The sequence below is a fragment of the Caretta caretta genome, chromosome 6, assembly GCF_965140235.1.
Source record: "Caretta caretta isolate rCarCar2 chromosome 6, rCarCar1.hap1, whole genome shotgun sequence".
In the NCBI taxonomy this organism is placed as follows: Eukaryota; Metazoa; Chordata; order Testudines; family Cheloniidae; genus Caretta; species Caretta caretta.
The window spans coordinates 2,226,322-2,249,047 of NC_134211.1; the positions used below are offsets into that span (position 1 = coordinate 2,226,322).

Here is a 22,726-nt window from a genome sequence, read left to right on the forward strand (position 1 = left end):
GGTGTTTGGCGGGACCAAGTCCCGCCCCCTCCTGGTAGATGGGCCAATCGGCGGCGGGTCCCGTGACTATCAGCCAATCAGACTGGAGGGGGCGCGACCTCGCCCGAGAGGAGCGCTGTCTGCAAGCAATTCCCGCCCCTACAAAGATTCGGCAAATCAGAGGTTAGTTCAGTGAGAATGCAGCCAATCAGAGAGCGAAGGACGCGAGGCCAATCCCTGCGCACGGCAACGGCGTTATGTTCCTCAAAGTCCCGCCTTCTAGCAGAGTTTGACCAATCACAGGGAGGATGCGGGCAGTTTCCAGCCAATCAGAAAATGGGAAGCTCAGGCAGAGGCAGGTGGAGCTTCGTTCTTCCCTAAATCCCGCCCTCTCTCAACGATTGGCCAATCAAGAGACGGCTATATGGACAAACCAGCCAGTCAGAAAGAGAAAATTGATCCTTTCCATGGCTCGCCTACTTCAGGAATTCAACCAATCAGCGATTACTTCCTCATTAATCCTGTCCAATCAGAGCGCAACAATGGAAGGGGGGGATTTAAAGGGCCAACCAGCGTTTTATGGATGAAAAAAATTAAAGGGCCAGTGACCGTGGGAACAGCTCTGGGAGGGGAGTGGGGGCTGGTGGGTTAGAGCAGGGGGGGCTGGGAGCCAGGACTCCTGGGTTCTGTCCCCAGCTCTGGGAGGGGAGTGGGGGCTGGTGGGTTAGAGCAGGGGGGGCTGGGAGCCAGGACTCCTGGGTTCTCTCCCCAGCTCTGCGAGGGGAGTGGGGGCTGGTGGGTTAGAGCAGGGGGGGCTGGGAGCCAGGACTCCTGGGTTCTCCCCCCAGCTCTGGGAGGGGAGTGGGGGCTGGTGGTTAGAGCAGGGGGCTGGGAGCCCGGACTCCTGGGTTCTCTCCCCAGCTGCGGGGCGGGCGTGGGAGGGGAGTGACAATCCGATTGAAGCCCCAGGGTGCAGTGAATTGTCACCCCTAGACTGGGTTGCCAACTTTCTACTCCCATAAAACTGAATACCTTTGCCCCGTCCCCTGCCCTGCCCCTTCTCCGAGGCCCCGCCCTCATTCACTCCAGCCCCCCTTCCCCCCCCCCCCACACACACACACACATCCTTTGCTCTCCCCACTTCATTTATTTTCACCGGGCTGGGGTAGGGGCTTGGGCTCCAGCTGGGGGTGCAGGCTCCGGGGCGGGGCCAGAAATGAGGAGTTGAGGGAGGGGGATCTGGGCTGAGGCAGGGGTTTGGGGTGCAGGCTCCGGCTGGGGGTGTGGGCTCTGGGGCGGGGGACGAGGGGTTTGGGGTGCAGGAGGGTGCTCCGGGCTGGGTTGGGAGTGCGGGAGAGGGATCTGGGCTGGGGCCGTGCGGGGGTTGGGGTGCAGGAGAGGGTGAGGGCTCTGCGGTGGGGCTGGGGATGAGGGGTTTGGGGTGCAGGAGGGGGCGCCGGGCTGGGGATGAGGGGTTCAGCGTGTGGGAGGGGGCTCCGGCCTGGGGCAGGTGGTTGGGGCGCAGGCAGGTGTGACGGCTCCGGCTGGGGGTGTGGGCTCTGGGGCGGGGGACGAGGGGTTTGGGGTGCAGGAGGGTGCTCCGGGCTGGGTTGGGAGTGTGGGAGAGGGATCTGGGCTGGGGCCGTGCGGGGGTTGGGGTGCAGGAGAGGGTGAGGGCTCTGCGGTGGGGCTGGGGATGAGGGGTTTGGGGTGCAGGAGGGGGCGCCGGGCTGGGGATGAGGGGTTCAGCGTGTGGGAGGGGGCTCCGGCCTGGGGCAGGTGGTTGGGGCGCAGGCAGGTGTGACGGCTCCGGCTGGGGGTGTGGGCTCTGGGATGGAGCTGGGGATGAGGGGTTTGCGGTGCAGCAGGGCGCTCCGGGTTAGGTTTGGAGGGCGGGAGGGGTATCAGGGCTGGGGCAGGGGGTTGGGGCATGGAAGGGAGTCAGGGTGCAGGCTCCAGGCAGCGCTTACCTCAAGCAGCTCCCGGAAGCAACGGCGTGTCCTGCCTCTGGCTCTTACATGGCCAATGGGAGCTGCGGAGCCGGCGCTTGGGCAGGGGCAGCGTGAGGACCCTCCTGGCTGCCCCTATGCATAGGATCTGGAGGGGGGACATGCCACTGCTTCCAGGAGCCGCATGGAGCCAGAGCACTCGGGGAGCCTGCCTTAGCCCGGCGCACGGACCGGCCTTTTAACAGCCCGGTCAGCAGTGCTGACCGGAGCCGCCAGGGTCCCTTTTCGACCAGGCATTCCAGTCGAAAACTAGCCACCTGGCAACCCTACCCCTAGAGTTTGCGGTGGGTAAACACATCTTATCCCCACCAGACCCGCCCTGCCCTGCCGGGGCTGGGAGCCAGCGAGTGCCGGGCTGCCCCCTGCTCGGCTGTGCTCCCGCTCATCACCTGCCTCTGGATGTGTGTGTGTGTAAATCTGGCTGTTTGTATGACAGAAAGACCCTTTGCAAGCATGTTTGTGCGTGTGTGTTTGTGGCTGGCTCTGCATGTGTGTGTGTGAGAGAGAGAGAGAGATGCTGGCTGTTAGCCTGCGTGTGGGTGCGTGTGATTCTGGCTGTCAACCTGTGTGCGTGGGAGAGAGAGATTCGGGCTGTTAGCCTGTGTGTGGGTGTGGGGTGAGGGTGCGTGTGCACAATTCTGGCTGTGAACCTCTGTGTGTGTGTGTGTGTGTCTGTGTGTGTGATTCTGGTTGTTAGCCTGTGTGTGTGTGTGAGATTCTGGCTGTTGGCCGGTGTGTGTGTCTGTGTGTGTGTGATTCTGGCTGTTAGCCGGTGGGGGTGGGGGGGGTGATTCTGGCTGTTAGCCGGTGGGGGTGGGGGGGGGTGATTCTGGCTGTTAGCCGGTGGGGGTGGGGGTGTGTGAGATTCTGGCTGTTGGCCGGTGGGGGGTGTGATTCTGGCTGTTAGTCGGTGGGGGTGTGGGGGGTGTGATTCTGGCTGTTAGCCGGTGGGGGTGGGGGGGTGATTCTGGCTGTTAGCTGGTGGGGGGTGTGATTCTGGCTGTTAGCCGGTGGGGGTGTGGGGGGTGTGATTCTGGCTGTTAGCCGGTGGGGGTGGGGGGGTGTGATTCTGGCTGTTAGCCGGTGGGGGGGGGGGTGTGTGATTCTGGCTGTTAGCCGGTGGGGGTGTGGGGGGGTGATTCTGGCTGTTAGCCGGTGGGGGTGGGGGGTGTGATTCTGGCTGTTAGCCGGTGGGGGTGTGGGGGGGGTGATTCTGGCTGTTAGCCGGTGGGGGTGGGGGGTGTGATTCTGGCTGTTAGCCGGTGGGGTGGGGGTGGGGTGTGATTCTGGCGTTAGCTGGTGGGGGTGGGTGTGATTCTGGCTGTTAGCCGGTGGGGGTGGGGGGGGTGATTCTGGCTGTTAGCCGGTGGGGGTGGGGGGGGTGATTCTGGCTGTTAGCCGGTGGGGGTGGGGGGGTGTGATTCTGGCTGTTAGCCGGTGGGGGTGGGGGGGGTGATTCTGGCTGTTAGCCGGTGGGGGTGGGGGTGTGTGAGATTCTGGCTGTTGGCCGGTGGGGGGTGTGATTCTGGCTGTTAGCCGGTGGGGGTGTGGGGGGTGTGATTCTGGCTGTTAGCCGGTGGGGGTGGGGGGGTGATTCTGGCTGTTAGCCGGTGGGGGTGTGATTCTGGCTGTTAGCCGGTGGGGGTGGGGGGTGTGATTCTGGCTGTTAGCCGGTGGGGGTGGGGGGGGTGATTCTGGCTGTTAGCCGGTGGGGGTGGGGGGGTGTGATTCTGGCTGTTAGCCGGTGGGGGTGGGGGGGGTGATTCTGGCTGTTAGCCGGTGGGGGTGGGGGGGTGTGATTCTGGCTGTTAGCCGGTGGGGGTGGGGGGTGTGATTCTGGCTGTTAGCCGGTGGGGTGGGGGTGGGGTGTGATTCTGGCTGTTAGCCGGTGGGGGTGGGGGGGTGATTCTGGCTGTTAGCCGGTGGGGGGTGTGATTCTGGCTGTTAGCCGGTGGGGGTGGGGGGGTGTGATTCTGGCTGTTAGCCGGTGGGGGTGGGGGGGTGTGATTCTGGCTGTTAGCCGGTGGGGGTGGGGGGGGTGATTCTGGCTGTTAGCCGGTGGGGGTGGGGGGGGTGTGATTCTGGCTGTTAGCCGGTGGGGGTGGGGGGGGTGTGATTCTGGCTGTTAGCCGGTGGGGTGGGGGGGGTGATTCTGGCTGTTAGCCGGTGGGGTGGGGGGGGTGATTCTGGCTGTTAGCCGGTGGGGGTGTGGGGGGGTGATTCTGGCTGTTAGCCGGTGGGGGTGGGGGGGTGTGATTCTGGCTGTTAGCCGGTGGGGGTGGGGCGGGTGTTTCCTTGGCCGGGCTCCGCGTCTATCTCTGAGCATCTCTCTCTGGCTGGGTGTGTTGAGCAGAGATCTGGGGCACACACCCTGCGAGTGAGAAACTCCCTGTGGGGAGAGCAAAGGGAGCCTGGGCCGCACCTTTCCCTGGGCCGGCCTGCAGCACGCACAGGAACGGCAACTCCTGGGATCTCCCCCGGCCCAGGGCGGGCAGTGGGGTCTACTGGTTACAGCAGGGGGGCTGGGAGCCAGGATCTGCCCCCTACCCCATGGCCTCTTCTGCCCCCCAATTGGGGTCTCTCTCCAAGGAGTTCTCCTGCCCCGTGTGCCTGGACTGGCTGCAGGATCCCGTCACCCTGCCCTGCGGCCACGTCTACTGCCAGGGCTGCATCGAGACAACGTGGGGCACCCTGGGCGTCGCCCCTGCCTGCCCTGAATGCCGGGAGCCCTGCCCCGACAGGAGATATGCGCCCTGCAGGCTGCTGAGGAAGCTGATCGACCAGGCCAGGGGCCTGAGCCCTGGTGGGGCAGAGGAGGGGGCGTGCCCAGGGGGCAGGTGCCCGGAGCACAGCGAACCCTGGGGGGTGGAGGGTGGGGAATTCGCCGCCAGGGAACCAGCCACATCCGAAAACCTCCCGTTCCTCCCCATCCACCAGGCCACTGGGCAGCATCAGGTGAGACCGGGAAGCCCCAGGACTCCTGGGTTCTCTCCCCAGCTTGGGGAGGGGAGTGGGGTCTAGTGGGTTAGAGCAGAGGGTGCTGGGAGTATTTGCCAGAGGGTGCTGGGACTCCTGGGTTTTTCCCCCTGCTCTCGGAGCCCCGGGGGAGTGGGATCTAGTGGGTTAGAGCAGAGGGTGCTGGGAGCCAGGACTCCTGGGTTCTGTGGGCCACTCTGGTTGGAGAGTGGGGTCTGGTGGGGTAAAGCTGGGGACGCTGGCCTGTGACCCCCCGCCCCACCCTCGCCTCCAGCCTGTTTGCTGCCCCGCAGGAAGAGCTGCCCTCAGCCATTGCCCAGCTGGAGTCCAGCCTCGCTCGGCTCCGGACGCTGAAGACGGAGAAGGAAGAGAGGATTCGGAACCACCAGGTACCCGGGGCTGGGTGGATCGAGGAAGGGCGGGATCCCCGACCCCACCTCCCACCCCCACCCCGCTACCCGAGGGACTCTGGGGAGGAGGCAGGCAGCCCTCTGGGGGACAGCACGGCTGAGTCACCTGTGAGGGGTAAGGGTAGGGCTGGGGGTGGGGTACCTTGAGTCTTACCATAGCTGGGAGAGAATGTGAGGTACTTGGTGTATAGTGAAGTTACTTCCTGGTTACCTGGGAGTATTAGCTCCATGGAGATATTGGGTACCTGGGGGGTATTCGCCATGCACAGGGGGTAGGTACCTGGGAGTATTATCTCCATGGAAATATTGGGTACCTGGGGGTATTCACCATGCACAGGGGGTAGGTACCTGGGAGTATTAGCTATATGGAGATATTGGGTACCTCGGGGTATTCGCTATGCACAGAGGGTAGCTACCTGGGAGTATTAGCTATATGGAGATATTAGGTACCTGGGGGTATTCGCTATGCACAGAGGGTAGCTACCTGGGAATATTAGCTCCATGGAGATATTGGGTACCTGGGGGTATTCGCCATGCACAGCGGGGTAGGTACCTGGGAGTATCCTGGGAGCATTAGCTCTAGAAAGTTGCTGGGTACTCGAGTAGCTGGAGCAATGTGGGTACCAGGGAGTATTCGCTGTAGAAGGGTGTCTGGGGTATTCGCCATGCACAAGGGGGTAGGTACCTGGGAGTATTAACTATATGGAGATATTGGGTACCTGGGGGTATTTGCCATGCACGGGGGGGGGGAGGTACCTGGGAGTATCCTGGGAGCATTAGCTCTAGAAAGTTGCTGGGTACTCGAGTAGCTGGAGCAATGCGGGTACCAGGGAGTATTCGCTGTGGAAGGGTGTCTGGGGTATTAGCTCAGGAAATGTTGGGTACCAGGGAGTATTAGCTGGACAAATGCTGCATCTCAGAGAGTACTGGCTATAGAAGGACACTGGCAGGTACCTGGGAGTATTAGCTCAAGGAATGCTGGGTCCCAGGGAGTATTAGCTGTCGACGATGTCTGGTACCTGAAGTACTAGCTCACGAGATGCCCAAGGGTACCTAGGGGGTGTTCGAGCTGCTGTTTTCCAGGCGACGGTGCTCAGCCTGGAAGATCACATCTCCGCGGAGTTCGGGACGCTGCGGGGCTGGCTGGCCGCCCGGGAGGGGGAGTGGCAGGAGAGGCTGCGGCGGGCGGGCAGCGCCCAGCTGCGGGCGATGCAGACGAACCTGCAGGAGCTGGCGGGGAAATGCCAGGCAGCCCAGGAGATGCTCACCGAGGCCCAGGCCCACCTGCCCCAGCAGAGCACCATGGAGTTCCTGACGGTGAGTCCAGCGCCCCCTAGTGGGGAAAGGCCCCGTCTCCCATTCCCCGTCCCGCTGATCCAGCCAGTCCCCCACCGTGGGGCTGGATGGGAGTCGGCACCCCCTAGAGGGGAAAGGCCCCGTCTCCCATTCCCCACCCCGCTGATCCAGCCAGTCCCCCACCGTGGGGCTGGATGGGAGTCGGCGCCCCCTAGAGGGGAAAGGCCCCGTCTCCCATTCCCCACCCCGCTGATCCAGCCAGTCCCCCACCGTGGGGCCGGATGGGAGTCGGCGCCCCCTAGAGGGGAAAGACCCCATGTCCTGTTCCCCACCCCACTGATCCAGCCAGTCTCCCACCGTGGGTCTGGATGGGAGTCGGCGCCCCCTAGAGGGGAAAGACCCCATGTCCTGTTCCCCACCCCACTGATCCAGCCAGTCCCCCACCGTGGGTCTGGATGGGAGTCGGCGCCCCCTAGAGGGGAAAGGCCCCGTCTCCCATTCCCCACCCCGCTGATCCAGCCAGTCCCCCACCGTGGGTCTGGATGGGAGTCGGCGCCCCCGAGAGGGGAAAAGCCCCATGTCCTGTTCCCCACCCCACTGAGCCAGCCACTCCCAGCGCCCCACAGTGTCTTAAAGAGACAGAACTCTACTAATTCCTTGTTTCTCTCTCTCCGTGTCCGTCCCCTCGCAGGACATAAAATCCTTCCTGGACTGGTAAGTCTGCCACTGCAGAAGCAGCTTCATTCCCTGATTCCCCCACACCTCCATCCCCATTGCTCAGTCACTAACACACGCTATGGGGCGGGGGGGGCACGGTTCTTCCCTCTCATATAGGGCAAAGCAGCAACTGGCTACCCCTTGTGGGCCAAATACAGGGTCCCAATCACAGACTCTGGGGCAATTCAAAGGGCCGATCCAGTATACTGCCTGGAAGAACATGAAATCTATCCTCAACATAGGTAAGAGATGGGGATCAGCAGGGGGCGCTCTCCCCTGGCAGTCAGGGCTGGCCCAATGCCCCAGTGCAGCGCTAGGGGGCGCTGTGCTGCAGGGAGTGGGGAGGGGCAGGGGGCTCAATAGGGGGTCCCATGTTAAACCAACCCTGCCCCCCATACCCCTGCTCCTTTTCCCTCCCCAGATCTTCCCCAGGTGACGCTGGATCCCGCCACGGCTCATCCCTGCCTGGTTCTCTCGGAGGATCGCACCCGAGTCCGGGACGGCCACCTCCGCCGGCCTCTCCCCGACACGCCCGCCCGCTTCGATTTCTGCGTGGCCGTGCTGGGCGCGGGGGCGTTCACCTCCGGGAGGCGCTACTGGGAGGTGGAGGTCGGGGAGAAGCCGGCGTGGACGCTGGGCGTGGTCCACGCCTCCATCAGCCGCAAAGGGAAGATCCATGCCTCCCCCAGCAAGGGATTCTGGGTCATTCGGCTCCGGGGCGGGGCCGAGCTCATGGCCAAGGACACGCCCCCAGTGGTGCTCCGCCCCCAGGCCCTGCCCCACAGGATTGGGGTGTACCTGGACTACGAAGGGGGCCAGGTTTCCTTCTATGATGCCTGGGGCATGTCCCACCTCTATACGTTCAGCGCCCGGTTTGCAGAGAGTGTGTATCCCTATTTCTGCCCTGGGCTCTATGATTCGGCAGGGAACTCTACCCCCCTGAAAATCTGCCCCTTGCCCTGAGCCAGCCAGTCCTCTGCCCTGGGGTCGGATCAGAGCCGGCGCCCCATAGAGGGAAAAGCCCCGGGCCCCATTCCCTGCCCCCATGAGCCATCCAGTGGTTTTATAAGCACCACCTTACACATAGAAAAAAAAACTCTCAAACCCATCAACCCCGGCTATTTCATGCTCCAAAGCAAGAGGGAGCCGAGCGCCAGGCCACACTGTATCCTGCCAAGCAGGGACTCTGAAAAGGATCTAAAGATCCAGCTAGTGTGATCCTGGGATGTGCAAACAGGGGAATGGTGAGTAGGAGCAGAGAGGTTTATTTCCCCCCTGGATTTGGCCCTTGTGCGACCGCTGATGGAGTCCTGTGTCCAGTTCTGGTGCCCACGGTTCAAGAAGGATGTGGATCGATTGGCGAGGGGTCGGAGAAGAACGATTAAAGGACTGGACAACCTGCCTTAGAGAGAGAGACTGCCGGAGCTCAAGCTGTTTAGAGGAACAAAGAGAAGGCTGCGGGGTGACTAGATCATGGTCTACAAGTACCTCCGTGGGGAACAGATGTGACCGTGGGCTCTTCAGTCTAGCAGAGAAAAGTCTAACATGATCCAACGGCTGGAAGTTGAAGCTAGACCAGTTCAGATGGGAAATAAGGTGCAAATTTGTAACAGGGAGGGGAATTCACCATGGGAACAATTTCCCAAGGGCCGTGGCGGAGTGTCCATCACTGGCAAGTTTTCAATCAAGAGTGGATGGGGTCCCGGTGGCATCTTGGACTCCAGCCGCAGATTAGCCATCCTTGGTGGTAGGCCCTGGATCCTCTGAAACAATGCTGCAGACATTGGTCCTCACAGGAGACCGATTTCCATGTTGCCCCATGATCCATAATCGGTGGGCGAGTGATAAGGGGCGAAGACGCGCTTGAGTTGAAGGTACCGGCGTGGGAGCCAGGACTCCTGGGTCCTGGCTAGAGGCAGTGGGAAAGTTTCCAAAGAGGGATCATGTTTGTATAGGGAAAAAATGCCATGGAAACATTCTGATGACATTTCGGGGCGGAGGGAATGGCAGGGCCGGGGGAGAATCAGATCAGGGCATTTTGGTTTTTTTGCTTCAACGTGATGGTTCATTTTGATTTTTTTTAATTTTACATTTATCATAATTCTCAGCCCAACACTGTTTAAGCCTGGAAGGATTGGATTTGTATCTGCTCATTTGTATCCGTCAATGTCAATGTCACCATCCGCCATGGAAAAATATTTCCATTCGTAATCATCGAAATGGACAGATAATCATAGAAGCATTTGGCTTTGATGAGACAATCATTAAAGAACTAGCGGACTCTCCCAGAATTTCCTGCAACTCTGAAAGTTTTAAGTTGATAAAAATATCAAAAAGCTGACAAATAAACGTCACGATCAGTCCAAATTATAAATGTCAAAGCTAGTTCTCCCGAGCCAAATATTCATAGAATATAAATTGAAGTGAAAACTAAATTGAGACCAGTGTGTGCTAGATAGAATACTTAAATACAATGATATATGTATACGTATACAATTAATATTTCATATGCAATATTTCATAGTCTGGCTTTTAAAAAATTATATAAAGAATTGTCTATTTAATAGAACTATACATAAGTGTTTATAGGACATAATTTTTGGTAAAGGTTGAAATTGGAACATAACATTTTGATTGACGCAAAGTGATTCCCCCCCCCCCCACACACACACACACACGTCATTTTTCAAGACGTTTCCCCAAAAAAGAATGGTTTGGGAACTGACATTTTTTTGAAATCTTGGCGTTTCCTGCTCAACACAAAAGCTACTTCTTGCCCAACTTTTGTTCTCTCCCTAGGTGGAGGGGAGCGGGGTTAAGTAGGTTAGAGTCAGGGGAGCGGGGGCTGGGAGCCGGGACGCCTGGGTTCTATCCCCAGCTCTGGGAGGGGAGTGGGGTCTGTTGGGTTAGAGCAGGGGGGGCTGGGAGCCAGGACGCCTGGGTTCTCTCCCCAGCTCTGGGAGAAGAGTGGGGTCTGGCGGGTTAGAGCAGGGGGTGCTGGGAGCCAGGACGCCTGGGTTCTATCCCCAGCTCTGGGAGGGAAGCAGGGTCTAGTGGGGACTGGGAGTCAGGATGCCTGGGTTCTATCCCTGGCTTTGTCACATACTCCCCATGTGACTTCTGGGGAGTCACTGAATCGGTTTGGGCCTCAGTTTCCCCATGTGTAAAATGGGGGAATGATCCTGGCTTTGTTTATTTGGACTGTGAGCTTTTAGGGGCAGGGGCTGTCTCCTTTGGCCTTGGTGTCTTCATCTAAACTGATTTGGGGGGGGGGGGGGCAAGGAAATGTCTGCTCTAGCTAAAGTGATTGATTTTTCCATCAAACAAATTCAAAACATGGTGAATCTTTAAAAAAAAAAAAAAAACAACAACCCCAAAACCCTGACCTGCACTTTGTGTTGAGTCCGAAGGAAAATTGCTTTGAATTGGGAAAAGCTGAAATTTCAGTTAATTCAAAAGCCGGTTTTCTTTCGTTTGTGATCAGAAAGTCAAAATGTTTCCCTTTCTTGTAAAAAGGGTGCTGATTACCATGTTCACTTCGCGACAGTGAGGCAAAGTCCAATATTTAACCATGTAAAAAGAGAAGGATTTCATTTAGTTTCAATGGAAAGTTAAGTCATCTCACTTTGTTTCCCCATTAATTTCCAGTCAATCGCCACCCGAAAAAGTGAGAGTGTTTCACTTTGTGTTTAAAAGACAATACATTCATCGCCATTTTCTGGGAGGAACAATGGAAGTGTAAAAATCTTTCCTCGTTACAGCAATATGAACTGGCATCTAGGTTGGCTCAGACAACGGCTTACATCTTGCAGACAGTGGAAAACAACTTCAGGGTGTTCAGAATGAAACAAAAGACTTTGTTTTCTGTTCAGAAGGTGGGTGTTTTTGTGGTTCCATGGGGTCAAAGGCTCCTTATGTTAAAAAAAAAAACCCCCAGATCTGTTCGTTTTAATCCGGAATAAAATCAAACTGGACAAGTTTTGCCTAGTTCTGAGTGGGGAAAGCGGAAATGTTTTGTCTCCTACCAGCTGCACTTGGAGAATATCCCTGCAAGGGAGCTTGGGTCTCTCCTGCCAACAATCCGGGATTATCCTAGACTCTGCAGGAAGTAAAGATTAATCTTTAATGAAAGATGGTCATCCAGGAATACCTCCAACCAAAACGGGCACCTCTAGCTCTGGGGTGTGTGTGTACACACCTGGGCACAGAGGGGCTGTGTGTATGTATACGGGGTGCAGAGAGGGACTGCGTGTGTGTGCCGGGTGGAGGGGGCCATGGGGGTGCTGGGTGCATGCAAGGGGAGGGGGATGTCTGGGGGAGTGGTAGAGACTGTCGGGGGTTGCATGGGGGGCTGTGTGTAGGGGGCCTATGCATGCAGAGGGGGCTGTGGGTGGGGGGCCCAGAGGGCTATGGGGCGGATGGGTGTGGGTACAGAGGGGGGCGCTGTGCATGCATGGGGAGCGCAGGAGAGTGGGGCGCAGAGGGCTATGGGGCGGATGGGTGTGGGGGGGCGCAGGAGGGTGGGGCCCAGAGGGCTATGGGGCGGATGGGTGTGGGGGCAGAGGGGGGCGCTGTGGGCCAGGGGGTGGCCCCTCCCGCTGGGGAAATCCGCCCCCCCCCCCATCTCTGGGCGTGGCTCCCCGCCCATCGCCCTGGCTTCGGGGCTCCGGCTCCAGCCCTCCCGGGCGCCAGTTCAAACCCCCCGCCTCGGAAGTGCGTAACCGGGAGCCGCTTTCACGCCGGGACCTTCCTGTTACCGGCCCCCGCCCACCCCCGGCCCTGGGCTCGGCGCCGGCTGGGCCCCAGGGGCCGGATCGGGGCCCCCAGCGGGGATCCAGCCCCCACCCTCCCGGCGCGGGTGAGTCGGGGCCGCCCGGGATCCAGGCAGGGAGCCGAGCCCAGCAGGGGCCCCCCCAGCCCGGGCCGCTCGGGGGGTGCACGGGGGGGGCGGTGCAGGGTCCCCCCCCAGGCCGGCCCGCTCGGGGGGTGCACGGGGGGGGGCGGAGCAGGGTCCCCCCCAGCCCGGCCCGCTCGGGGGGTGCACGGGGGGGGCGGTGCAGGGTCCACCCCCAGGCCGGCCCGCTCGGGGGGTGCACGGGGGGGGGCGGAGCAGGGTCCCCCCCAGCCCGGCCCGCTCGGGGGGTGCACGGGGGGGGGCGGTGCAGGGTCCCCCCCCAGCCCGCTCGGGGGGTGCACGGGGGGGGTGCAGAGTTCCCCCCCCAGTCCGGGCCGCTCGCGGGGTGTACGGGGGGGGCGGTGCAGGGCTCCCCCAGCCCGGCCTGCTCTCGGGGTGTACGGGGAGGGCGGTGCAGGGTCCCCCCCCGCAGCCCGGGTCGCTCGGGGGGTGTACCGGGGGGGCGGTGCAGGGTCCCCCCCCGCAGCCCGGCCCGCTCGTGGGGTGTATGGGGGGGGCGGTGCAGGGTGTCCCCCCCAGCCCGGCCCGCTCGTGGGGTGTATGGGGGGGGCGGTGCAGGGTGTCCCCCCCAGCCCGGCCCGCTCGTGGGGTGCACGGGGCGGTGCAGGGTCCCCCCCCAGCTCGGCCCACTCGGGGGGTGCACGGAGAGGGGGGGCGGTACAGGATCCCTCCCAGCCCGGCCCACTCTAAGGGTACACGGGGGGCGGTGGTGCAGGGTCTCACCCCCCCCAGCCCGGTCCGCTCGAGGGGTGTACGGGGCGGGCGGTGCAGGGTCTCATCCCCCCCCCAGCCTGGCCCGTTTGGGGTTCAGGGTAGTTTTGCCCTTGGATTCCAGCTCGGGGTGTAGTGCTTAGCACCCAGACTGGGGCTGTTTGGGGGCACCCCCTGGCTCACTTCCCAGCCCTGGTGCAGATTTCTCCTCTTCTTCCCTCCTCACCTCCTGGGCTGTGTGTCCCCTCCCCAATCCCCAGCCCTTCCCCTCGCCTTGTCCTGGGGAGAACAGCATGGACCCCCGCTCCCCCCCGCAGCCTTTGTAGCCCAGGGGGATAGAACCCAGGAGTCCGGGCTCCCAGCCTCCCCCGATTCTACCCACTAGCCCCCACTCCCCTCCCAGAGCCAGGGAGAGAACCCAGGAGTCCTGGCTCCCAGCCTCCCTCACTCACCCACTAGCCCCCACTCCCCTCCCAGAGCCGGGGAGAGAACCCAGGAGTCCGGGCTCCCAGCCCAGGGGGGTCAGGTCCCCTCTTGGCCCGTCACTCCATGAACTCCTCTCTTCTCCCCCCAGTCCCAGCCATGAGCGAGGCAGAAGAGCACAGCCCCTCTCCGTGGGCCGAGGAAGAGGAAAAGCCGCCGAGCCCGGCTGGCTCGGAACAGGGGATCTCGTGCGACATCCAGTGCTGGTCGGATAACGAGGAGTGGGGGCCGGACAGCCCAGCCGGCAGCGGGGCAGTGGGGGATGCCTGCTCCCAGCCGGACAGCAGCCCCGCAGCCTACCGGAGGAGCTACCCTCGTGGCTCGCACGAGGACTGTGAGCTCGGGCTGCACGCCAGCTCGGGGGAAGACAGTGAGCTCGACTTCCAACGGGGCTCACATGAAGATGGTGGGTTCAGGTTGCACGCCGGCTCGCACGAGGACGGTGAGCTCGGGTTCCACGCCGGCTCGGAAGAAGACATTGAGCTTGGACTTCACACTGGCTCGCACGAGGACGGTGAGCTCGGGTTCCACGCCGGCTCGGAAGAAGACATTGAGCTTGGACTTCACACTGGCTCGCACGAGGACGGTGAGCTCGGGTTCCACGCCGGCTCGGAAGAAGACGGCGAGCTTGGGCTTCACACTGGCTCGCACAAGGATGGTGAGCGTGGCCTGCAGGGCGGCTCAGATGAAGACGGTGAGTTCGGGCTGCACGCTGGCTCGCACGAGGACAGTGAGCTTGGGTTGCACGCCGGCTCAGATGAAGACAGTGAGTTCAGGCTGCACGCTGGCTTGCCCGAGGACGGCGAGCTTGGGTTGCACTCAGATGAAGATGACGAGTTCAGGCTGCACGCCGGCTCGCACGAGGACGGCGAGCTTGGGTTGCACGCCGGCTCCGACGAAGACGGCGAGCTAAACTTCCATCGGGGCTCCGACGAAGACGGCGAGCGGGGCTTGCCTGCTGGCTCGCACGAGGGCGGGGAGCTCCGCTTCCGTCGTGGCTCGCGCGGGGACGGGGAACGTGGGTTGCACGCCGGCTCGGAACCCCCCCCCGCCTTCGACCTCGCCGGCAATCCGGGCCCGCCGCCCTCCCGCCCCGCCCCGCCGGCGCGCCCCTTCCAGTGCCCGGACTGCGGCAAATCCTTCGGCTCCAACTCCACCCTGGCACAGCACCGCCGCATCCACACGGGCGAGCGGCCCTATAAATGCGGGGAGTGCGGGCGGGCCTTCAGCCGGGGCTCCACCTTCCTCCAGCACCAACGCACCCACACCGGCGAGCGCCCCTACAAGTGCCCGGACTGCGGCAAGGCCTTCAGCCGCAGCTCCAACCTGCTGCAGCACCGGCGGGTCCACACCGGCGAGCGTCCCTACAAGTGCCCGGACTGCGGCAAGGCCTTCAGCCTCAGCTCCACCCTGCTCCAGCACCAGATCATCCACACCGGCGAGCGCCCCTACCAGTGCCCCGAGTGCGGCAAGAGTTTCAACCGCAACTCCAACCTGCTCAACCACCGGCGCACCCACACTGGCGAGAAGCCCTTCCCCTGCGGCCTGTGCGGGAAGCGCTTCTCGGAGAGCTCCACCCGTACCCAGCACCAGCGCACCCACACCGGCGAGCGGCCCTTCCGCTGCACCGAGTGCGGCAAGGCCTTCAGCCTCAGCTCCACCCTGCTCCAGCACCAGACCACCCACAGCGGGGAGCGCCCCTACCAGTGCCCCGAGTGCGGCAAGACCTTCGGCCTCAGCTCCACCCTGCTGCGGCACCGGCGGGCCCACGCCGGCGAGAAGCCCCACCGCTGCCCGGACTGCGGCAAGAGCTTTGGCGTCCGCTCCCACCTGGCGCAGCACCGCCGGGTCCACACCGGCGAGCGCCCCTTCCGCTGCCCGGACTGCGGGCGCGGCTTCGGGCAGAATTCCCACCTGGCCCAGCACCGCAAGGCGCACCGGGCCGGCGGGGAGGCCCGCCCGCCCGGCACCCTCTACATCTGCGGCGACTGCGGCAAGAGCTTCCGGCAGAGCTCCCACCTGGCCCAGCACCGACGCACCCACACCGGCGAGCGGCCCTTCCGGTGCGGGGAGTGCGGCCGGGGCTTCTCCCAGAGCTCCAAGCTGCTGGAGCACCGCCGGACCCACACCGGCGAGCGGCCCTACGCCTGCCCCGACTGCGGCCGGGCCTTCGGCCACAGCTCGGCCCTGGCCCAGCACCGCCGGACCCACACCGGCGAGCGGCCCTACGCCTGCGGGGCGTGCGGGAAGAGCTTCAGCCAGAGCTCGGCGTTGGTCCAACACCAGCGCATCCACACCGGGGAGAAGCCCTACCGGTGCTCCCGCTGCGGCCTGGCCTTCCGCTACCTGCTGCAGTACACCCGTCACCAGAAGCTGCACGCCCGCGAGGAGCTCCTGGCCCAGGAGCGAGCCGGGGCGGCGCCCCCGGCAGCCGGGGCACCGGCGGCCTCCGCGGCTCTGGAGGTGGGGCCGGGGGCCGGGACGCCGGGGCTCTCCGCGGCGCTCGGGGTGGCGGTCGAGGAAGGGCTGTAGGCACGGGAGTGTGAGAATCTGCATCCCCCCCCCGGGGGGGGTGGCAATGGGGAGGGGGGAAGCAGTGAGGGAAGGAGGGCTGCGGGGGAGACACACTGGGAACCCTCTGAGGTTGACGCTGATCAGCGTGGAGGGTTTGGGTCTGAACAAAATGTATCTGTCTTTTGTGTACAGGCGTGGGAGGGGCAGGGGAGCAGTGGGAGCCCGGACTCCTGGGTTCTATCCCTGGATCTTGCAGGGGATTGGGGTCTGGTGGGTTAGAGCAGCAGGGGTTGGGAGCCAGGACTCCTGGGTTCTTTCCCTGGCTCTGGGAGGGGAGTGGGGCCTAGTGGGTTAGAGCAGGGAGGACTGGGAGCCAGGACTCCCGGGTTCTGTCCCCGGCTCTGGGAGGGGAGTGGGATTTTGTGGTTAGAAGGCTGGGAGCCAGGATTCCTGGGTTCTGTCCCCGGCTCTGGGAGGGGAGTGCGGTGTAGTGGTTAGAGCAGGGAAGGCTGGGAGCCAGGACTCCTGGGTTCTGTCCCCGGGTGTGGGAAGGGAGTGGGGTGTAGTGGTTAGAGTAGGGGAGGCTGGGAGCCAGGACTCCTGGGTCCTGTCCCTGGCTCTGGGAGGGGAGTGTGGTGTAGTGGTTAGAGCAGGGAAGGCTGGGAGCCAGGACTCCTGGGTTCTGTCCCTGGCTCTGGGAGTGGAGTGCGGTGTAGTGGTTAGAGCAGGGAAGGCTGGGAGCCAGGACTCCTGGGTTCTGTCCCTGGCTCTGGGAGGGGAGTGCGGTGTAGTGGTTAGAGCAGGGGAGGCTGGGAGCCAGGATTCCTGGGTTCTATCCTCGGCTCCGGGAGGGAAGTGGGGTCTAGTGGGTTAGAGCCGTGGAGCTGGTGGGGTGAGGATGCCGTAATCCGCTCTGTTGGCAACATTAGCGAGTAGGCAGCGTTCCCCGTTGCCGTAGAGGCCGCGCTGTAGAGAAGCAGCGGAGAGGTGCCGAGATGGGGAATGGGACCGGGGGCCTTTCCCCACTACGGCGCCCCGGCTCTAGTCTGTGGGGTGGGTGGGGACTAAACAGGAAGTGGGTGGAGAGGAGTTTAGCACAACCCCACCACTACAGAGAGAAGAAATCCGAGGGTGTCTGAGTTCCACTGGGAGATTCGACACACCTCTGGGAGGGGAGCGGGGAGTCTCATGGTTAGAGCCGGGGTAGGGGCAGGACTCCTGGGTTCTCTTCCAGCTCTCGGAGGGGAGTGGAGTGAAGTGGGTTAGAGCTGGGGGGGCTGGGAGCCAGGACACCTGGGTTCTGTCCCCAGCTCTGGGAGGGAAGTGGGGTCTAGTGGTTAGAGCATCAGGAAGGGGGGTTCAGGACTCCAGGGTTCTTTGCCCAGTCCTCCCTCTTTGCTGTCATTATGTAACTGTGAGGTGCATGCCACTCTGTGCCTCGGTTTCCCCATTTTTAGATTGGGGATCCGTAACGCTTCCGGGGTCGGGGCTTCTCCAGTTTAACCCATAAACATCTATGCAGCCCTTGGGGAAAATCTGTTAGTGAAGTCTGGGTGGGGTTGGGGAGTTATTCCCCCCACACACTTCCTTGTGCGCGGGGGGAGGGGGGTTGGGGAGTCATTGTGGGGGTGGGTCCGTGTGTGTCATCCCAGCTTGGGGTGGGGGACAGCCGAGCTTGGTGGGGGCTGCTGCAGGTACCTGGGAGCGATCAGGCCCTGCTCTCAGCCGCAGGCCTGTGTTCCTCACCCTTCTTGTAATAAAGACTTATTGGCATAACAGCTACTGTGTTCTTCTGTCAGACTCTTGGCAGGTTCTCACCCCGCCCCGCTCTATCCCACTAGACCCCACCCCCCTCCCAGTGCTGGGGATGGAACCCAGGAGTCCTGGCTCCCAGCCCCCCTGCTCTATCCCACTAGACCCCACTCCCCTCCCAGCGCTGGGTATGGAACCCAGGAGTCCTGGATCCCAGCCCCCCCTCTCACCTACTAGACCTCACTCGCCTTCCAGCGCTGGGGATGGAACCCAGGAGTCCTGGCTCCCAGCCCCCCTGCTCTATCCCACTAGACCCCACCCCCCTCCCAGAGCTGGGGATAGAACCCAGGAGTCCTGGATCCCAGCCCTCCTGCTCTATCCCACTCGACCCCACTCCCCTCCCAGCGCTGGGGAGTGAACCAGAGTCCCTGTCCTCTCTCCTCTAACTACTGGGCCATTCTTTACTGAATTCCACCCTGTGTCATTTCCTCCTCTTCTTTCTGAAGTCAGCCTCCAGTTTTTACCGCTCCCTGGCCTCAACTGAATCGTCAGTCACTCGTCAGACCTGTCCGAGTTTGTTACGGGCCGGGGGGGTATTTATTATCTCTCTGAAACCCGCCTTGGGCACCGAGTTTTCTGGCATGCAGGTTCCTTGCTTGGCTTGCGAGGGAATCTCTATATTTATCCCCTTCCGCCCGGCCGAGCGCTGGGCTCGCCCCTGGAGGGTAGGCGGAGCGGAGTAAACACTGAGGCCGGCGGTTCCGACGGCTAACGCGGCCTAGTTGCCCGTGACTGGCTCCCCCGAGAGGCACACCCGGAGCCCGACAAAAGCAGTGAGCCCTCCAGAACGGTACCGATTCCCAGCGCAGAAGCCACCGCCGTGGATATCTAGTCTGCCCCAGGCCAGAGACCTGCCTCAAAATAATTCTTAGAGCAGATCTTGTCAAAAAACCCCATCCTCGCTTGATTTAAAAATGGTCCACTATAAAAACTCTCCTCGTTAAGAATTTACACTTTCTTTCCCGGCTGACGTTGTCTAACTTCAGCTTCCAGCCCTTGGATCGCGTTGGACCTTTTCTCTGCTAGAGAAGCCCCTTATTCAGTATTTGTTCGGGGGGGGGGTATTTTTAGACTGGGATCAAGTCACCCTTGGACCTTCTCTTTGTTCAGCGAAATCAACTGACCCTGCGGAGGCGATCCTTGAACAGCAGGTCTTCGACCCCTCCCCAAATTAGCTGCATCCATAAGCTCTCTGCTCCTCCTTCAGATTCCCCTCTTTAGCCAGCCCGGGCTCGCATTAGCCCCTTTGGCCATGAGTCACACATGTTGAGCTGCTTTGCCAGGATGACCCCCAAATCTCTCACCTTCTCACTGGCCCCTTTTGCCCTGGGGTCTCTAGTTCTGGGGTTCTCTAACTTCACTGCACTGTGACCCCCGTCTGACAACAAAAATTACTCCACGACCCTAGGAAGGGGGCCTGTCACCTGAGCCCCACCGCCCAGAGCTGAAGCCCTCGGGCTTCGCTTTCAGCCCTGGGCAGCGGGATGCGGTCTAAGCCAGCCCTGGCCCCCCATTGGGGTCCCAACCCACTTTGGGGTCCCGAGCCGCCGTTGGAGAACCGCTGCTCTCGGGTATGCGACTTCTTCCTGCGGTGTGAGCCGGTGAGAAACGGCTGGAGAGCCAGAGCCGATTTATTAACTCCGCGAGACCGAGCCCCTGCTAAACCTGCCCACAGACAGAGTGCGGCTGTCTGAATTTCAGTTGAGGACCATTCACTATGGTCCAGCTTTGGCGGGAATCGATTTTGTAATCCCTAATGGATTTCACTGTACCCGCACAAGCCGACAAATCCATCGCTCGTCAAAAATTACAGCAAGGCACCATCAGACAAAGGCGCGGGTTGCTTGAAGGCTATTTATTGTGTCTATTTTGACCATTTGTGTTCTTAACAGTTACGAAGCTTGAATCGCGACCTCTCCTGTCATGCCATCATTTGAGTCGGCCGGCCCCCATAACTGCCCGCCATTGTGCCAGTTTACATCGCCACACAGGGAACAAAACCCTTAAAATCCAGCGTGTCGCTCCATGGTGAAGCCTTAAAAAGCCAACCAGAGCAGAAATAAAATGCTAAAAAAACATCAAGATGGCTCTTCGCTGTCCAATGGCCACGAGACACGTTGAAGTCTGCCGAACCGAACTGACCGGGCCACGGAGTTTCAGTCCACTGCAGAGAGGAAAAGATATTCCTCGCCCGGCCCCTGCATCCGAAATGCAGCCAGACTCAGCGGAGTGCCAACTCAAAGAAGCATGGACGGGCATCGTGATCACCCCCCGGCAAGATCCAAATAGCCCACCGATTATTTCAGAGCCGTGAGCAATGTCCTGCCGGCTGGTTTGGCAACTTCCGACTGCTTGAGGCTGGGCGTATTGGGAAGGCAGGAAATCAGCTCGTGCCCCCAACCCATGCAGAGAGCGGAGCTGGTGTGATAGCCCCGCTTACAAGTAAACGGGTGTGAATCCGGAGTGAGTCCATTAACTACCCTGCAGTTTCCCAGGGGGTAGCTCAAGATTTACACCAGGGGAACTGAGATGATCTGGCCATGACCCCATTGCAGCCCAGGGGCACCGTTCCCTCTGATTTTTGACAGGCCCTGTGTGCAAATGGTGCTTCTGTGAACAGTTTTGTGCGTGCGGTGTTTTGCCGTGTGCACGGGGTTTAGGATTAGTGACTCCCGATTCACCCCCGTGGGGGGGGGGGGCTGAGATGAGACTCTAGCTCCCATGGAAAGACCCAGCCCTATAACTCCCCTCAGCATTCTCCAGCCATGAGATCTTTGGAAACCCCCATGGGGTGACCGAAAGGGGGCAGAAAACCCCAGATAACCCAGTCTGATTCCTAAACACCCTCCCCCCTCTAACCACTAGACCCCACTCCCCTCTCAGAGCTGGGGAGAGAACCCAGGAGTGCGGGCTCCCTGGCATTGCTGCCTTGCAGGCATTAAATACTACTAATTTCAGCCTCGGTTGAAGGAGAAATCCCCGCTCTCCTCCCAGAGCTGGAGATGGAACCCAGGAGTTCGGGCTCTCCGCCCCCACCCCAGCAGGGTGGGCCGAGTGTCCACGAAGGGAATGGGTGGCTGAACATTGTGGGAATTGTAGTCCTGACCGCAGAAAGGAGAACAATTAGGGCTTTGCCTCATGCCCAGACCCACCTATGGAATCGCCAGGGATGGGCTGGAGCAAGCCCCCCCCCCCATATCCAAAGCCCTGCCCCAGCCTAAAAGGAGGAGCCACTCGACCCAGGCACCAAGAGTTGGGGGGGTATTCCCAGGCCCACGTTCATCCTGGAACCTAATAATGGCACCATAAACGCTGGGGTTTTCAATCATATTTCACTTCCAGCTAGCCGGGACAGGCCTGTGACAGATAGGGCGGGCCTGGGAGTCAGGACTCCTGGGTTCTATTCCTAACTCTGGGAGGGGAGGGGAGTCTAGTGATTAGAGCAAACAGTGGCCACTAGAATTAGGGTTCTATCAGCCCCCCCCCCAAAACCCACTCGACCCACTCCCCTCCCCGGGCTGGGGCTAGAACCCAGGAGCCCTGGCTCCCAGCTGTCCCTCCCCTGTCCTAACCTAACGTCCGACGGGAAGGGTGCTCGCAGACAGGGGGTAGCCGTGTCGTTTCTCATTCCCATCCCCCATGAGGCAACATCCCTGCTCGTGTCCCGCACTGGGCTCCTGATCCAGAGGCTGGGCAAGCCAGCCCCCCAGCTGGGCGAGTCTGTCAGCCAGATTCCCCTGACCCCCAACTCCAGAGCCTGCGGATCCCCCCGGCTTGAGACCCGGAGAGGGGGAGAGCTGGGGTGGGTGGGTGAATGAGGAGCCCCCTGAGATGGGCACGAAGTGGCATGCTGGGTGAGGGGGACAGGGACGGGGGTAACTCAAACGGGACATGGACGGGGGGGCAGGGGGAAAAGGGATGGTGACCCAGACCCCCACTGCCGAACATGGGCTACGTCATCCAGCGAGGGGAAGCTTCAGATACCACCTAATGGGCTGTGGAGTGTGACATCTGAACGAGCGAGAGAGAGAGAGAGAGGTGTATGGGGATGGATAGATAGATCTATCCATCCCCATACACCCTCATATCGATGGATTGATCTCAGGGTGTACAGGGATGGATGGATAGATATGAGGGTGTATGGGGATGGATGGATGGATCTATCGATCGATCTGAGGGTGTATGGGGATGGATGGATGGATATGAGGGTGTACGGGATGGATGGATGTATCGATGGATAGATACAAGGGTGTATGGGGATGGATGGATGTATCGATCGATCTGAGGGTGTATGGGCATAGATTGATATGAGGGTGTATGGGGATGGATAGATAGAGAGATAAGAAGGGTGTCTGGGGATAGACAGAGATAGATGGGTGGGTGGGGGGGTGGGGATAGATTACATGGGAGGGGTGTACAGGGATGGACAGACAGACAGTCCATTAATCTCAGTGTAATTTACCCTTAGGCCCAGAACCTCAGAGCTATGCGGGCACCGAAATCCCGTGGATGTCACTTACCCCAGGGGAGTTAGGTGCCTACACAACGCCAGGGCATGGCCCCAGAGGGCAGGTTCCCAGCGTGCCAATGGGAGTTGGGCGCTCCAGGGCCCACGTGAGACCGGGCCAGTTCGAGGGCGTGGCCTGCTAGGCCAGGGGTGGGAAACCTTTTTTCTATCGGGGCCACTGAGTCACAGAAAGAAAAAAAATCAGGCCACACACAGCCCCACGGGGGCACCGGTGCAGGGGCTCAGGGCTTTCCCGAGGGTTGCCAACTTTCTAATGGTACAACACTGAGCATCCTTGCCCCGCCCCCTTCCCTGAGGCCCCGCCCCCCACTCACTCCAGCCCCCCTCACTGTCCTCCACCCTCACTCACTTCCACTGGGCTGGGACAGGGGGTTGG

At 61.2% G+C, this 22,726-nt stretch overlaps 2 protein-coding genes across 3 annotated transcripts; both read left to right on the top strand.

The window, feature by feature from the left end:
• Positions 1–4,268: 4,268 nt before the first annotated feature.
• LOC125639100 (E3 ubiquitin-protein ligase TRIM69) lies at positions 4,269–11,376 on the top strand. 2 transcript variants are annotated; one of them, XR_007357383.2, is made up of 7 exons: positions 4,269–4,943; positions 5,258–5,353; positions 6,458–6,691; positions 7,362–7,384; positions 7,505–7,629; positions 7,809–9,261; positions 11,036–11,376. XR_007357383.2 is itself a non-coding variant. In XM_048855620.2 (6 exons), the coding sequence occupies exons 1-6, from the start codon at positions 4,539–4,541 to the stop codon at positions 8,348–8,350; spliced, it is 1,425 nt and encodes a 474-aa protein (XP_048711577.1). In that variant the 5' UTR covers positions 4,269–4,538; the 3' UTR covers positions 8,351–11,376. The 2 variants fall into 2 exon arrangements, 1 of the variants encoding a protein (XP_048711577.1); XM_048855620.2 differs by having other exon boundaries at positions 7,809–11,376.
• A 618-nt stretch (positions 11,377–11,994) lies between these two features.
• Positions 11,995–17,788, top strand: LOC125639097 (uncharacterized). The gene is made up of 2 exons (XM_048855616.2): positions 11,995–12,245; positions 13,588–17,788. The coding sequence occupies exon 2, from the start codon at positions 13,596–13,598 to the stop codon at positions 16,026–16,028; it is 2,433 nt and encodes an 810-aa protein (XP_048711573.2). The 5' UTR covers positions 11,995–12,245; positions 13,588–13,595; the 3' UTR covers positions 16,029–17,788.
• Positions 17,789–22,726: the final 4,938 nt, after the last annotated feature.